We start from the raw sequence: 16,736 nt of genomic DNA, 5'->3' as shown, positions 1-16,736 counted from the left end.
GAGGAAAAGCTGGAAAAAAATTTTCTGAGTTTCTGTATTGCAGAGTTGGTCATCTTAATTGGCAAAATCCCATTCTCCCACTGGAGATGGAGACTATATAATTAGAAAAATCATCATTTATCATAGTAGTGGTCAAAAATGACATTTATAGTATAGTTATATTTAGTATATGTTTACTATGTATAGCTTTATATAGTTTGTATATTTACATGATAGTACAGCTCCGTTGCCTCTTACCTATAATTCTGAAATCAAAAAAGCCCTGAAAATATTATTATAACTCATTGGTAGTGCGCCCTGACCTGATTTGTTAGATCTCATACCTGATGTGAAATGATGAGGCTCTTTCTAGTCTTTAGTGATCCCAAATCACTGCTGTGAATATATGTGGATTCGTTGCAGACATGTTAATTTGATTATGGGCCACTGACCCAGACCCCACCAAAGATTTTATGTAATATTCAGTATATGAACTGCATTACCTCTTTAAAATGCAAAAAAATCTGCATTCATCCCTAGCCCCAGGGTTTCTGATAAAGAGTTATAGTCTCGAGTTAAGAGTAACAGATCTCTGGTTAGACCTGATTTTTTTTGTCCTTTTTGTGACCTGCCCACCGCGCTCAGCCAGTGAGTGCATTGCACCGGCCATCCCTATATAGGATCTGAACCCGCGCTCTCCCAAGTGCGCCACGGGCTCGGCCCTAGGCCTGATTTTAAATTCTAGTATAGGGGGTTAAAACCTCTACCTCTACCTCTGTGTGGGTTGCTAGTGCTATTATTGTTGTTGTTGTTATTGTTATTGTTTTTATTATTTCTCTAGTTCCAGAACTCATATTTATAATGTCCTAAAAACAGTTCTATGATAAAATAGCTAGGTAATTTATATGGTTGCTAAATGGTATAATTATTTTATATTCAAACTCTGCATTGTTGCTTGTTCTTACCTGTTTAATGGTGTCATTATAACATAAAAAAAAGTTTAAATTGAGTTTTTAGGATTGTAAGAGTATAAGATCACTAAAAGGTAAAATTGATGATTCTTCTAACCAAGCGTCTTCTGTGTAATTAATGAGTGAAATATATCAATTTTGTGTAGCATTGAATTCTTTTATTTAGTATGGCAATTAAGTTTTACTGATTAGAAAATCGTAACTTCACAGGGTTCTTCAAGGTCTAGTTCAAATGCTCCCTTCAAAGCTATCTTGATCTGCCTCAGCAGACAAAGGGCTCCTTTTAAAGTTTTAGTTACAGCACTTATCCAATGATAATGGTGCTCATTTGTCTTGCATGTTTTGTTTCACTCGTATTTGACATTTAGTGGTTAGCTTTTAGTAAATGCTCAGTTAACTTTTTGAAGGAATGAATGAAGTTGAAGAAATTAAGAATTATCTAGTCGTTCCACATAAGTATTGCTATATTTGAAACAACTCTTTTCCTTTTGGGTTTCATTCTACTACCTATTTTTATAGGGTACATTGTACCTGGAACATTATAAATATGGGACTCAAAAGAACAAAAAAATATGGAACTCAGTAAATATATGATGATTGAAAATTGAATTAAATCTACCTCCTTATATTTTAGTGGTTCTAGTTTTATTTCTTTTTCTTTTCTTTTATTTTTTTTAAAGATGACCGGTAAGGGGATCTTAACCCTTGACTTAGCGTTGTCAGCACCACGCTCAGCCAAGTGAGCCACAGGCCAGCCTGTCTACTTTTATTTCTTGAATTTAAAAGAGTATACTGTGTCCTTTTTCATGTGATATTCTCTACGTGTCATCCTTCTCTTTCCTGTTATTATTCAAAAATGTGTCCCATTTCACACTGTGTTCTGTAATGCATTCTGCAAATTTTGTAAAAGCATATTTTAAAAAATTGACTGCATGTGATTGAAATATTATATACTTCTGTTTGTGTAATTAAGAGTTTTCTCAGTGGCTAAAAATTTTTAAATTGTTTTTTAAATTATTGGTTGAAAACTCAAGATGATCATTTCAAATTCAAATGCTATTCTTTGTTATCAGTTATTTTCGTATTCATATTCATAGTAGCTAAAGCAATGAAAGTATTTTGTCATACTCAATGGCATTGTAAGTGGAAAAAATGGTGGCATTTATACTGAGTATGTTTTGGTTGTCTGTAATAATTAATAGTACTTTGTTTTCGTCACCCATGATCTGTTAAAATCATTCATCTAGTAGTCCTCAGTCTTTTTTTTTTTTTTTTTTTTTTTTTCTTGCTCAACATAGCTTTGGGATGTAAAACAGTGATTTTTCAAAAGTAGAGTGGGGGAAGGGGGATACTTCAGTCAACTCCCTAAGAATTTTAATGTTCATCCTTTTTCCTTCCCACTCCTAGTCATTCTTGTCCATTGCTAGAATATATGAGAATTTTGAGTTTTAAAATTGAGCATAAATAATATCTTAAAGGCAGATTGTAATCACAGAAGCAGATGATAATCTTGGGCATGTGGCATGTATTTTCTTGTACTTTGAAATTGATTCTTCTGCCTAAATGGATTGGAACAGCAGATGCTTGGCTGCATTTGAGTTAAGGCCTTCCTGCAGCATGTTGATAGGTAGAGATTCTTTCATATTTTGGAGGACCAAGTATTTCCATTTAGATTGGTTGATATTATCATTAAAGTTGCTGAGGGATCCACATTATCCCTTTCTAACGATCTGGTGAATAAGTTTTCAGTTCTCTACTTCGACTGACCTGTAACTTTAAGACATTTTTATAAATTACAAGTGAAAGGTCATTAACAGATAATAGAAGTTTAAAATAGAACAGTCTTCACCAATTTTCTGACACAAAACTCTTAAGATACAAATAAAATGTAGATAAGCAGGCAATAATCAGTTTTGACTGAAGTATGGACTATAACAATGCTGTATGATGACAGTACAGAAAACCTGGAAAGTTTGTAGTAGTAATAGTCCGCCAGTGGTTAAAAAGAATGTTTTCCTCAAGTTGCAAAACTTGAAATTTAGGAAGTAAATTAGTGTATTTTTAAGGATTAGTTGAGGTTTAGCATATGTTGTGACTCTGAAGACAGCAAGGAATTTTTACACATTAATATCGTGGTCACCGTAGGTACATCAGAGAGCTGTGGCACGTGGTTAAGCCCTCCTTATTGGTTAAGCCAACCACTATTTTTGCAACTTAATGGTAAGCCTCTGAGGAAAGCTCTAATGTAGATAAAACCTGCAGTTAGTACCAGTGTAAGTCAGTAATTTCAACTTTGTTATGATGGTTCTGATTTTTTTTCTCTAAAGAGGAACTGGAGAAACGTGATTAATAAAATCAACCACTATATTTAGTTTTGTTTTTTATGGAAATATTTCCACCTATAAAATTTAATGGCCATGAATCTGATTGCAGAGATTATTTACCATAACTGCACCTGTCCCCTGAGAGGCAGTTTAAAACAATTCCATTAGAATCCAGAGCTAATCAAAAAGAATGTTGTGGAACATACAAAAGAGGGCTATGTGAAAGTAAATTCAGATCTGGTCTGATATTTTAGTGTTCTTACCCCTCACCCCCAAGAAAAATCAGTGCACACGGTATGATCTTTTTGTGATCTTTTTGTCATCTTTGAAGCCAAGCCCATGTTTAGCACTGATTTAAAGGTAGAACTACTTTATCTTGAGGTCCTTTGGGTAACCAGTACCCCCTTTCATAGGAGTCAGAATAGATCTGACCTTTACCAAAAAGTGTTATTGTGTCCAATAGTTTTATGGTGAGGTATTTGAGTATTTTTATCTGAATAAGGAAGATCAAGCCACTTAAAAAATACTTTTGTGAAGAGGACCGTTTAAGTTTTAGTACTTTGTGCACATGAAATTCATATGTGCTTTATGTATGAATAGATTTATTTATCAAATAATTATTGAGCACCTACCACTTGGTGGGCATTGTTCTAAGTACTGGAAACTCAGCAGTTAACAAAACAGATGGAGTCCTTCACCTCCCAAGGAGACAATATCTTGGATCTTATATTCTAGAAAAGTGAATAGTGTACTTTTATCCTGCCTAAATGAAGAAAAGATTTTCTTAGGAAATATGCTATTATATAGTAGAGCTTCACATTTTCAGATTTATGACTGATTGGAAGCAGATACCTCTGAAGCTGCAAGTACCTGAACTCTTTCACTCTCAGAAAATACCCCATGATTTTCCTAGCTTGCTCATGTATTCATTCCAACCTCAGGTCCTTTTAGATAATACTTATTCAATGTCCCATCCTCCCCAGTTTTTTCCAGCCATCATCTGTCAGTCTCAGTCCATTGCTTTAGATGAGTGTGTGAGTGCGTGTGCACATGTGATTGCACGTACATGCACATGGCTTTCTACCCTAGCTAGCTTTTAAACTTCTTCAGGGAAATCATGCTCAGTTTCTCTGGTTTAGCACAGTGCTTTATATGTAGTAGCATTTAATATAAATATTTGTAGTCTTCAAGCTACTGTCCTAAAATTGCTTAAAATCATAACAGTTTCTTTAAAAAGTGTTCTACATTGAATTTTTTAAATGCCTTGCATTTCTTTAGTTTGTCCTTTATGGTTAGTCAAACTACTTAGTGTATGAAAGCCTTTACTTAATGCTTTTAAAAATTATGTTGATTATGCTAGTATGAATCTTATCTATAAGACTCCGTTTATGCTCATTAAGAGTTGATTTTCATGTTCATGAGCCCCATAGACTTATGTGTGTTGTGGGAGGCATGGGGAATCACCCTTTCTAATCAGGCAAAATAATATAACTTAATAATGCTAGTATGAATCTTATCTATAAGACTCCGTTTATGCTCATTAAGAGTTGATTTTCATGTTCATGAGCCCCATAGACTTAAGTGTGTTGTGGGAGGCATGGGGAATCACCCTTTCTAATCAGGCAAAATAATATAACTTAATAAGTATGGCCATATGTAACATCTACTTTTTTTTTTTAATTAAAGAGGGTGTTAATGGGCTGTTTTTCTTTATTATAACTCTCTTCCTCCTGCCATTCCTTCTCCAAAAAGTTTAAGCTAGATTTAATCATTTCCATTATGATTCGGGTTTTTTGTTTTTTTTTTTTACCTGTCGGAAAGCCTCCAACTTAAGGGAGGGTTTCAGTAGCATATCTCCTCCACTGAATGAGCAGGTTTCCTTTGGAATATGCATTGACCTCAGAGGATGCAGCATTGTTTTGGGAAAGATTTGTATCAGCAGCAAAAAAAGTACAAAGCAATCACAGTATTTTATGGAATTAGCTGAATTACATACTTAGCTTTTCATATTTTATTAGTTAGTTATAAACTCTGTTCAGTCTTTTGTTCCTCAACCTTTCGTTGGGATAACTTGTGGGTCCTGGCCACCCAGTTAGGTTAGGTCTGAAGAATTCTATATGCATAAATGGTTTTAAATTAATTATTTTAAGCTGACAATAATTGCGTATATTTATCATGTACAGCGTGATGTTTTGAACATTCATACATTGTGGAATGGCTAACATTTGCATTACCTCACATACTTAAAACCTACTCCCAGTGATTTTCAAGAACACAATACATTGTTATTAACTATAGTATAGAATTTTAATTTTTTTGGTTTTTTATTTATGAATTTTAATTTTTAATGAAATAAATGAATTAAATGAAGCAGGCTATACAGAGTGGAATGTAATTATCAAGTAATTAGTTAAAAACCTTGGAAGAAGGTAATTCTCATTTTAGACTTTTGTTTGTTGCAGGTGGCAAACTTAAAAATTTTGTGTACCAAATATGCTTTTGTGGAATTCTAGTACTATTTTAAATGAGGGAGGTGTTGGATGAATGGATGAATGTTATAGTTATCTGAACTATTTACCTGTATTTTGATAGTTCTAATGTAAGAACATTCATTAATACCTTTGTATCTCAAACTAAGTGAGATTTTTTTTCCTTTACAAGCCTAAATTCTTCCTACTTTGTTTATTCTCTTCCATTATATACTTGTTCATTATACACATTGCAGTTATTTTTCGATACTTCTTATAGAAACAGGATTTAAAAATTATATTTCAGGAAATCTGATTGTAAAATAATGAAGTCTTAGGTGACATAGTAAGAATGTGCCTTTGCTAACCCATTAATAAACACCAACAGGTTTTGGGTCCTGCTCCTAGGTGGTGTTCTTTTTTAGACAACTTGACAGAAGAATTAGAAGAGAATCCAGAAAGCACAGTTTATGATGATTACAAATTTGTCACCAAGAAGGACCTTGAAAATTTAGGTAAGATAATTACCATAAAATGTTTATAAAATTTTTTTTTGAGTTTTGAACATTAGAATTTGCTGAGGTGTGTTATCTGATTTTCCAAATCTTCTGTTTCTGCTAAATCAGATATTAAAAATACCATAAATTGCCAGATTTATAATCTCTGTTTAGAGAAAGGTTCAAGTAAATTCAACCTACTGAAGCTTTTTTGTACCTTAAATGAGAAATAATTTCTTTTAGCATACTGTCTATGTATAGAAAAAAAATATCTGTCAAGAAAGCTGTGGTTTTGTTTTTTTTTTTTTTTTTTTACAAATATTACTGAGTATCATAGGGTTTTGAAAATATCTCAGAGACCACAAGTAGATCATTTCTGGCTTTCTTTTAGGTTGGTTTATAAAAGACTGAATCCAAAACTTAGAACCTATAGATCAAATCTTTAAATATAGTAGAAGCTTAATAATAACTTTATGTTTAAAGGTCACAAAGCAAGAAATGTCTTATAAAATAGCAAACACTTATACTCACACAGGCCTTACTGCGTGCCAGGTAGTGTTCTTAGCATTCTGCATATAACACATTTAATCCTCGCAGCCTGTGGAGTGTGTACTATTATGATTCCATTTTATAGATAAGGAAACTGAGATATGGAAAGATAAAGTCACTTGCCAAAAGCTCCAATGGTAGTAAACTTGAGAGTTGGATTTTAAACCTAGAGTTCATGCTGTTCCCCTCAGCCTTCTCAGCCCCTTGGAAGAGCATGTGCATCCCACTTGCCTAGCGCTCATTTGTAGGATAGAATAGGTTTTGCTAATCTTGTTCTACAAGAGTATTTCAAAAAGTTCATGGAAACGTCTGCATTATCTTTTAATTCTGTTTTTCCACGAGCTTTTTGAAGTACCCTTGTATAGTTGGCAAAGGGCTACATAGCAAATTATTGAGAGCGAGAAAACTTAGGGGGTCCTTTCTTCACAAATCTAGGCAACTTAGTAGTCTTTGGAATAAATAGATGTACAAACAGCAGTTGAATATTAAAAGAAAATCTAATCATGTCATAATTAGGTTAATCTAGTGATTTTTAACCTTTATTTTTAAACTGTGTCTCATAGCACAGTTAATCCAGGCAGAATCATTTTCTTCCAGTTACCACCAAAATAGTTATTTAAATTTTAATGTGTTTAAAAAGAAAAGAACTATATTCAACCTTTTACAAAATAACTTATGAATGAATGATTTTTAACCTTTATTTTTAAACTGTGTCTCATAGCACAGTTAATCCAGGCAGAATCATTTTCTTCCAGTTACCACCAAAATAGTTATTTAATGTGTTTAAAAAGAAAAGAACTATATTCAACCTTTTACAAAATAACTTATGAATGAAATAGGATCTTCCTACTGAAGTGCCTTCTTCAATATCACCAGCATAATTTTTATAATACACTTGTATCACATTCACCCACATTCTTAATTGGAAGAGAAAAAAGCCATTGTTATTTTGTGGATTTTTTTTAAAACTACCATGTTTAGTACATTTTGGGTGCTTTATTGGTGAAGAAATCAGTTAAAGTATTTTTATGTATATTATTATCTTTTAATATTAAATGAGCCATTGGTCATCATTTTTCAACAGATTTCCCCATTATATATATATAAACCTTCTAAATAGATTATCTTAAAAGTAGATGTAACTAACTTCCATTGTTTCCTAAGATTATTTTAGGTGGAACATTAGTAATATCGAATATACTTGCAAGTTCTGACTCTCCCCAGGTATGGCAGGTCCTACAGCTTGGTATTTCCCACAGCACATTCTGTGGAATGTCACTTCCGTAAGAAGCACTGGGTAGATAGCATAGTGGCTAATATCACGGGTACTAGCACAGAATGACATGGGTTTACATCCCACCTCTACCACTTAATATCTGTGTGACTTGGCCAACTTACTTAACCATATTAAGTCTTGGTTTCTTCATGTGTAAAATGGGAGTAATAATGGTACCTACCTACAACAGGGTTGCTTGGAGAATGAATCAGATAATGCCTGAAAAGTACTCAGCACAGTGTCTAAAATAGAGTAAATGCATGTTAACTTATTTTAAGAGATTTGTGTAAAAGAAGTTTGGGAAATGCTAGGTTAAGCAAAGTTAAATCAATCTCTTTACTTACAGACTTCCAAGAGCCTTTAATATCATTGTACATTGCCAATCTTCAGGCAGGGGAGGAAAGCATGAAACATTTCCCAGACTTAGCTGACCACAGAATCCTTTTTTCCTCAGAAGATCTCTTGAGACTGGTGTTCTGTGGAGCTAACTATAGGAAATGCTGCTGCTCAAAAATCATTTTGTTTCCTCTATTAATATTTTATTTAAAATCAAAATTATTCATGTGTATTTTATAATTTGGTGATTAATCAGATTGATTATTCTGAGGGAAGATTAGATACATAAAATTAGATTGCTGTTCATTGGTACATTTCGTTAAAGTTCAGCCCTCTCTTTTTTTTTTTTTTTTGATTCCACTGTGAAAATCCAAACCCTAGAGTTTTATTAACCTAACAAACTCTAGGAAAGCATTTTTCTGACCAAGTCTTATAATTACTTTATAAGATTATGCTAAATTTAATTTTGCCTTTTTATGTTGTTCTATAGTATATACTATTTTGTATTACTATGTGGGTTTTGCCTAGTGCCTGATTTTCAGGTCTAGATGGATATATATTTCTAAAATTTGGAAATCAGTATAATGTTTTCCTTAGAAAGACAGTAACCAAAGCTGCCCTTCATGTGGGTGTATTACATGTGGTCTTATTCTGAATATAAATAGTCTCATAACATTTTTCTTTGTAAATATTTGCAGTTAATAAATACTTTCTGTGACATAGGCAGAGCGTCCTTATGTGACAATCAGCACCACTAATTCTAAGTGTAATCTACTGAAAAAATACCTACTGAAGGTATTTTTTAAGGCAGGGTTTCCAAACACTGATTGGCAGTGAGCTTATCATTAGACCACGATGAAGTGTGTGTGTGTGTGTGTGTGTGTGTGTGTGTGTGTGTGTGATGTATGTGTTGCAAACATGTGAATGTGTATGTTTTGTATATGTTGGTATGAATGTGTCAGTGGTTCTTTCTTAGGAAGGCTCTGTCCTTTCTACATTATTGTTGTGACAGTGTCCTTTGCTTTTGTAAATCATGAGATGGTATGTAAACCCCCCCCCACCCTTTTTGGAAAAATAAAAGTTGGCAATTTATTGTTGATCCCCCCAGTATTCTTTTTTAAGTTGAACTGGTTTGTGGAATCCAGAAATTTGGGAACCACTAGTATAAAGAACCATCTTTATGAGTCTATCATAGTTCATAAAGACTTTTTAAAAATCATTTTTATGCTTACTATTACATTTAAAATAAGGTCGATACTGCTGAAGTGGATTAAATTTTCTCTGTAGATATCAAAGAAGATTAGTAATTCTGATCTTTAAATTTTTACTCAGAAGTGAAATCTTATTATAATCAAGTTGTTGTCCAAGAAAAATTGTTAAATTTTAATCAAGATTTCATAAGGACTTGCCCTCTTCTGATTAACTTTTCCCAGGGCTCACACATCTCATTGGATCACCTTTTCTCCGGGCATATATGCATGGATTTTTCATGGATATAAGACTCTATCACAAGGTAAATACAAAACTACAGTGCTTTTAGGTGACTAGTGAGCAATCTGCAGCCATTTCTTCTCCTCTTGGCCATTCATAAAGCATATGATTTGTAAGGGATCTGTCTGTTCTTTGGCATAATAGTCATGGTGTATATGAAATATGATGCTACTAAATACCATTCTTTTATTTTGAATTTTTTTTTTCATTTCGAAAAGGTGAAATTGATGGTAAATCCATTTGCTTATGAAGAATATAGGAAAGATAAAATTCGACAGAAGATAGAAGAAACACGTGCACAGAGAGTGCAATTAAAGGTAAATATTATACTCACCATTGAATTTACCAAAGAGCACTTTGTTTTCATGTTGTATATCGTCCCGAAGAAATCTACCACCCATTTCTTGGCTTTCCATTGTTAATTTACATCTTTTACTGATATTTGTGGTATACTTTGTTTGTCATAAGGGTGGATACTCTGCAGTTTTATCATTATGAACTCATGGTAATGGTATTATTAGAAATAATGCTAGAATGACTGAAATTTTCACCCCCCACTAAGAAAATCTGATGGCGTTTCAAGTGGGTTTTCAAGATTTTGGAGTGTTGGGGCTTTGCTAATCCCCGTTTCCTACTGTCCTTTGGCCGTATCTCAGGCTCTCTGTTTGGATCATGGGAAATGTATGTTATACTATTAGTATAGAGAATTTAATGTAAAGAATTATTACATAATAATAATACATACTAATTACAAGGGCTGGCTGGTTAGCTCACTTGATAGAGCATGGTGCTGATAACACCAAGGTCAAGGGTTCCTATCCCCATACTGTCCAGCTGCCCCCACCACCCCGCAAAAGGAATTATTAACCAGGTATTAGAGAACTAAAAAGGCTAAAACACTAAAGTGTGGATGAGAGAGGCAGTAACTGCAGAAGCAGCTATCACCTCAGGGCTGGGGAACAGAAAGGGGAGAGCCCCATGGAACTGGGGCCCAGACTTCTGAGGAGGGAGGGGTCATAGGCTGGGGCTGGGGTCCTTGAGGTATGATGAGGATGTTCCTGGGAGTGTTGGAAACTACAAGCCGGAATCCACCGTTGCTACTGTAGCCACCTGTTTCTTCTAGGGTGAACTGTTGGTGTGCGGTGTAAACCTAGACAGTAAGCAAACATGAGGAGCAAGTCCTGTCTCCCTTCTCCTGCCTTCTAGTCTCTCTAGTTACCCTCGTTAATTAAGTTTAATCACCAAATGATACAAGTGTTTATAACTGAACATTGGTTAAGATATATGCACACACATACATACACAAACACCCACACTCTTTCAGTCCAAAAGACTAGTGACTTTTCTGAAATCACCTAAATACTTTTTCCTTTTTCCAGACTATTAACAGTTTTTAAGAGCAATGAGTGTATAGATGTTGGCAAGGAGAGACTGATATGGAGTACTGTATTAGCCCGTTTATGTTGCTTATAACAAAATACTTGCAACTGGGTAATTTATAAGGAACAGAGGTTTATTTAAGAGCAATGAGTGTATAGATGTTGGCAAGGAGAGACTGATATGGAGTACTGTATTAGCCCATTTATGTTGCTTATAACAAAATACTTGCAACTGGGTAATTTATAAGGAACAGAGGTTTATTTGGCTTATAATTCTGGGACAGCTGCATCTGGTGTGGGCCTCAGACTGCTTCTACTCATGACAGAAAGTGGCAGGCAACCAGTGGGTACAAACGGATCACATGGCGAGAGGAAGCAAGAGAGAGAAAGGAGGTGCCAGGGTCTTTTCAACAACCAGCTCTAGCAGGAACTAATAGAGCTAGAACTCACTCATTACTCCCCCCACCTAGGCAGAGCATTAATCCACTCATGAGGGATCCACCCCTGTGACTCAAACTGCCACACTGGGGATCAGATTTCCACAAGTTCTGGGAGGACAATACATGCAAACTCCCTCAGGTACTTTTGCCCCACCTCTTTACAGTACTTGTCAAAGTTGTATTTTCTTATTAAACCATGGAACATAAAATACTAAGTGGAAAAAGACAATAGACAGCTTATAACTTTATCCTGAGAGTTGTCAGACTCGTATCTAGAATTCCCTTTAGAAATTTGCTATTCAGGAGCAGGAAATAGTGCAATTAGTATTATTAGTAGCATTTTAGCAGTTCACAGCAACTCCAGCCAGGGGCTACAGTATCAGACCTACTGGCCTCCTGTCTGTCATTTAGGGGTGCTGTACCCTCTGTGGCTGATATAGGCCAAATACAGCTTCTCCCCGTTTGCTTCTCAGTGTGCTGGAAGAGGCATGGGTGAGGGTGAGTCCTCCCACCAACAAGCCGAGGTTGCTATTGTTGTGCCACGTGGCCCACCTGATAACATCACTTGTGTCCACATTCTTTGCTACTCTAGGGATAACGAAATTTTAAAAATAAGAATTAGATATCTCCTATTTGTTAAGCTTTACTCCTTATATAGCTGTCAACCTTTAAAGCTAGAATGTAGTTATCTTAGTACAGCTTTTTTTCCCTCTCATTACTAGAAATTGCCAAAAGTTAACAAAGAGCTGGCGCTTAAATTAATCGAGGAGGAGGAGGAGAAGCAAAAATCTACATGGAGAAAGAAAGTTAAGGTAAGATTTTATAAGGCAGAGAAAATATTGATAAATTGTTTCTATATTTTCTTGACAGTATTAACTTGTATCTTTTTTATTGTTTCTTTTTACTTTAAAAATATGTGGGGGTTTTTTCCCCCCACCTTATGAGATAGTATATGTTCAATATGGGAAGTTTGAAAATAGGAAAGAATATAAAGAATGCCAGCCCTATAATTTTTCTACCCAGACAAAGACATCGTTAATATTTTAGTGAATTTTCTTCCTGTCTTATTTGTCTTAAAATTATAAACTATAATGGCAGGATAGTCTCGTATATGTAAAATATCCTGATTTTATAAAATAACACTGTTGGTTTACCATTTTGTTAAAATCTTTTTGTAAATATTTATAATGGCTGCATATTCAATCTTATGGATATATTATAATTTACTTGGTCCTTTTATTGTTAAATGTTTAGGTTATTTATACTAATTTATTTGTGCTGATTAGATTTATCACTCCAGAAGTAGCTGATTTTTATTTAGACTTGGTATTATTGGGATTGCGCAGTCTGACATGTAACTGCTACCTGTCTTCCTTTCCTAATGTGAAAATAGATGAAGATTAGTCATAAAATAGATAAGGGTCAGCGCTTTGTTTGGCTAATATTGTCCAGAAATAAGGCAATGTTTATAATTTTTCCAGTTACATGCAGACTTCCTGGGTCCTCCCCAATCATGTTTCCTCATCTCATCAGGCAGGCCAGGCTTGGTTATGTACTAGAATGTGTTGTAAAAGTCTGGTCTCCCCACTGCGAGAGCCTGCAGGACTAACTCTCTGAATAAAGGGCTTAACCTTGGAACTTTGGGCCAGCTTTGTGGAGCTCTCAGGAGGTTTTTGTTTGTTGCTATTCTTTCTTTCTCTGGTTTTCAGTCACAGAAGTGAACATGAGCTAAGTGAGCTCTGTGTGTGCCTGTCTGTCTTTCTCTTCATCAGGGCCCAAGGACTTCAGTTACAAGGTCTTGTTTCTGTCTCTCCTGCTCACTGCTTGTGTAACCTTTGCTGATTCCCTCAGGTTCACCAGAGCACAGGTTTTTCATCTATAACATGCAAGAACCAGATATGGGCATTCTTACTGCTGTGATTTCTAAGTGGATTCAAACTCACTACTTCCTCTTGCTTTCCTTAGTCTCTCCCTGTATCTCCTTATTCTCATCTATTACTTACATTCTTTGAATATATTATCTAAATCTCAATTTTTGGAACTCTTCCTTAAGTAAATAGCTAGATGGCTTTTATGTTTCCATTTTCATTACATGAATAATACACCAATGTTGAAACAATTCCTTAAACTTATTAATATTTAAATTTATATCTATGCCCTATGGCTATGCACCTTCCTGATATATACAAGTATATAAACGTCATGTATAGCTTAAAGTGTTTGAAATCCATATGCTTCCTGCAACGTTGGCTTTCTCCTCAGTGTAGTCACGTTGATTTTCTTGTTAGCTGAGCCTAAGATTGATTAGGGAAGCAGTTTTTCAACTTCATAATGTAATTTCACAAGCTAAATGGAAGTGATCTTTGGATTTATGCACCCTAAAACTTCAGTAGAAAGAGAGTGGAGCTAATTTAAGCTGCAGATTTCCTATGTGTGTTTTATGCTTATGAGTGAGTCCTTATCACTCGATTTAATGTTATAGAGGGTAGGACACTTACATTAAAATTTATTTTTGCTGGCCGGCCTGTGGCTCACTCGGTAGAGTGCGGTGCTGATAACACCAAGGCCGCAGGTTCGGATCCCATATAGGGATGGCCGGTTTGCTCACCGGCTGAGCATGGTGCTGACAACACCAAGCCAAGGATTGAGATCCCCTTACCGGTCATCTTTAGAAAAAAAAAAATTTTTATTTTTGCTACTTTGTGTGGCATGGCTTACTGAAACCTTTTTATAAGGCCCTATGATTGTAAAGATGAAGGAGAAGCCCCTTCCCATGCCCCCATCCCCCCTTTTCTTTGGTAGACTTTTTCTGAGGTTGGGGGAAGCCAAGCTTGTCAAGAGTACTGTGAACAGTTGCCTTCTCATCCTAGACTTACTCTGTGGAACCGTCATTTTTCTTCACATCAGTAAATTGTCATTCTCCTTAAGTTAGGATGAGTTGCCAACGTTTTATCCTTTGCCCTTTCAGTAGCAGGAGATGACTGTGAGTTCTTTAATATGAAGTTTTTTGCTAGTGTCACTTCCACTGGGACATATTCATTCATTTTGTCACAGCTGCTTTCCTCGTTTATTCCAAGATGCTCACCTTCACTGTGGTCCTTTGTGGCTGTGGAGTCCCAGCCAGCAGCAGTGCATTCCCATGGTCAGCTTTCTTTTCCTGTAACTTCATTTAAATCTGATTCATATTTTCTTTGCTTCACTTTCATCTTTTGTTGGCCAGTTCTCTCCTTTAATTATCCATTTTTGTAAAATGTTACATGGGTTTAACTTTGGGATCCAAGGAGACAGCACAGCAACTACATGCTTCCTGTCTGTGTGAACTGAATACAGTGACCAGTCACTGACAGGCTTTGAAAGAGGTGGCGTGACTGGCCACTGATCATGCTACACACCTATTATTTTGTGGGGATTTGTGAACTGAAGAGCTAGCAGCGAGTTTGCACTTTATGTAAATACTCACAGTTGATGTAGGAGGTAACTGAAATTTGAGCCTGCTGTTGGGGGACCTGGTATTACTTAACCACACCATGGAAGCTCATTCCTTTCGGCATGGTGCAAATGGAGGACTTGCCTGTGCGTTTCCTGCAGTCAAATCTGTTCTGTTGGCCTTCAGTTCTGCTGCTGCGTATTCTCTAATTAATAATCTACATGGTATTTATTTATTTTAGAACCTATTTGTGGGTTACCCTGAGAAAAATTATCAGGCTGTGTCCTGTTTCTACTGCAAGTGCCGGGGGGAAGAACCTGGAAATTCTGATCTTCCTCCATCAGACAGCGGTTTCTCTCCCCTGTTGTAGCTAGAAGTGCTGTCTCTGTAACAATGTTACCTGCTGACAAAATTCTGCTAGAAGGTAGTATTTATAAAATGTGCCCCTAACTTGATTTTGGTGACTTGCTGACCCAAATTAGGCCCTATTATCAGAGCTCGGTTTCATTCCAGAAATATTTACATATGGTTTTTAGTATAAAATCTGAAACTGTTCTTAGAAAAAGTTTTTATAATTTGTTGTTTAACATATGTTATGTAACATGAAGACCTTAAAAGTTATTCATGAATTAAGGAAAGAATCTTTCATTATAATTGTAAAGAATGCTTGAAAGATTCAGATCCCCATACCAGCCAGTCTCCAAAAAAAAAAAAAAAGGAATTCTTGAAAGAATTGTTAAATCCATCAGCAGGTCGTTAGTCTTGTCTTTGAACTCAACTCTTCAAACTTTAGGAATTTAATAGCTCTGATATCTCCTGGTTTAAAAGTCAGTATTTTGCAGTTATGTTCTGCTTTGGCTGCAACTGAAATTTAATGGAAGGAGACACTGAAATTTGTTCCCAAATACTACAACCACTGATAACATAATAAAAGTCTAATACGATGTCTACCTTATAGTTGATGTTGAACCTACAGTGGGAAGTGACCTACCACATAATGTCAATAAGCATTACCTGGACATTATCTAATCTTAGAAATTTGGTGGTATTAGTTCTAATTAAGAATTAATTCCTTTATTCTTTCAACAAATACATATTGAGCTCCCAGTATACACAAGCAGCTTTGAGAGGCACTGGCGTCTGTGGTCCATTTGATTTGTAAGAGTCTGAGTTTTGATTAGAGCCATTTTTCCTACATTTTTCTGCACGTTTGCCTTTTCTGCCAATTTTTCACTGTTGCCTTAAATTTTTGTATGAATCGTCTATTCTTGGATTCTTCTTCACCTCAGTCAGGGCTGTGTCTGTGATATCTCTAGGCCAGGTGTATTCTGTGGCTGGGAAACCATGGAAGAGATGCTTTAGCCTCAGGAATTATTAAATACTGTTAAGAGCTTATAGCAAAGTATTAATTGATCTCTTTAGGGAAAAGATACAATTATGTACAGACACTCTGGGTTGGATTGTATCAGTTTTAACATTTGAAATATTCTTTCTTTTTAAAGCTTTTTTAGCACCAATTAAAATTTGGGGGTTTTTAAAATCAGTCACATACATAATTTTTTTTTTTTTTTTTTTTTTTTTTTTTTTTTTTTTTTTTCT

The 16,736-nt window shown here is 35.3% G+C and overlaps 1 protein-coding gene across 3 annotated transcripts in view; it reads left to right on the top strand.

Moving 5' to 3' along the window:
* Nucleotides 1–16,736, top strand: part of NOL10 (nucleolar protein 10) — a 137,600-nt gene that overhangs the window by 73,919 nt on the left and 46,945 nt on the right. For all 3 annotated transcript variants that reach the window (XM_008584326.1, XM_008584328.1, XM_008584327.1), the window contains 4 exons: nt 6,131–6,257; nt 9,834–9,913; nt 10,110–10,208; nt 12,433–12,522. In XM_008584326.1, the coding sequence (XP_008582548.1) occupies nt 6,131–6,257; nt 9,834–9,913; nt 10,110–10,208; nt 12,433–12,522 (396 nt within the window). The remainder of the gene's footprint in view (nt 1–6,130; nt 6,258–9,833; nt 9,914–10,109; nt 10,209–12,432; nt 12,523–16,736) is intronic.

This window comes from Galeopterus variegatus, unplaced genomic scaffold (genome assembly GCF_000696425.1).
Source record: "Galeopterus variegatus unplaced genomic scaffold, G_variegatus-3.0.2 Scaffold3225, whole genome shotgun sequence".
Taxonomy (NCBI): Eukaryota; Metazoa; Chordata; class Mammalia; order Dermoptera; family Cynocephalidae; genus Galeopterus; species Galeopterus variegatus.
This window is presented reverse-complemented; position numbering and strand designations above follow the sequence as displayed.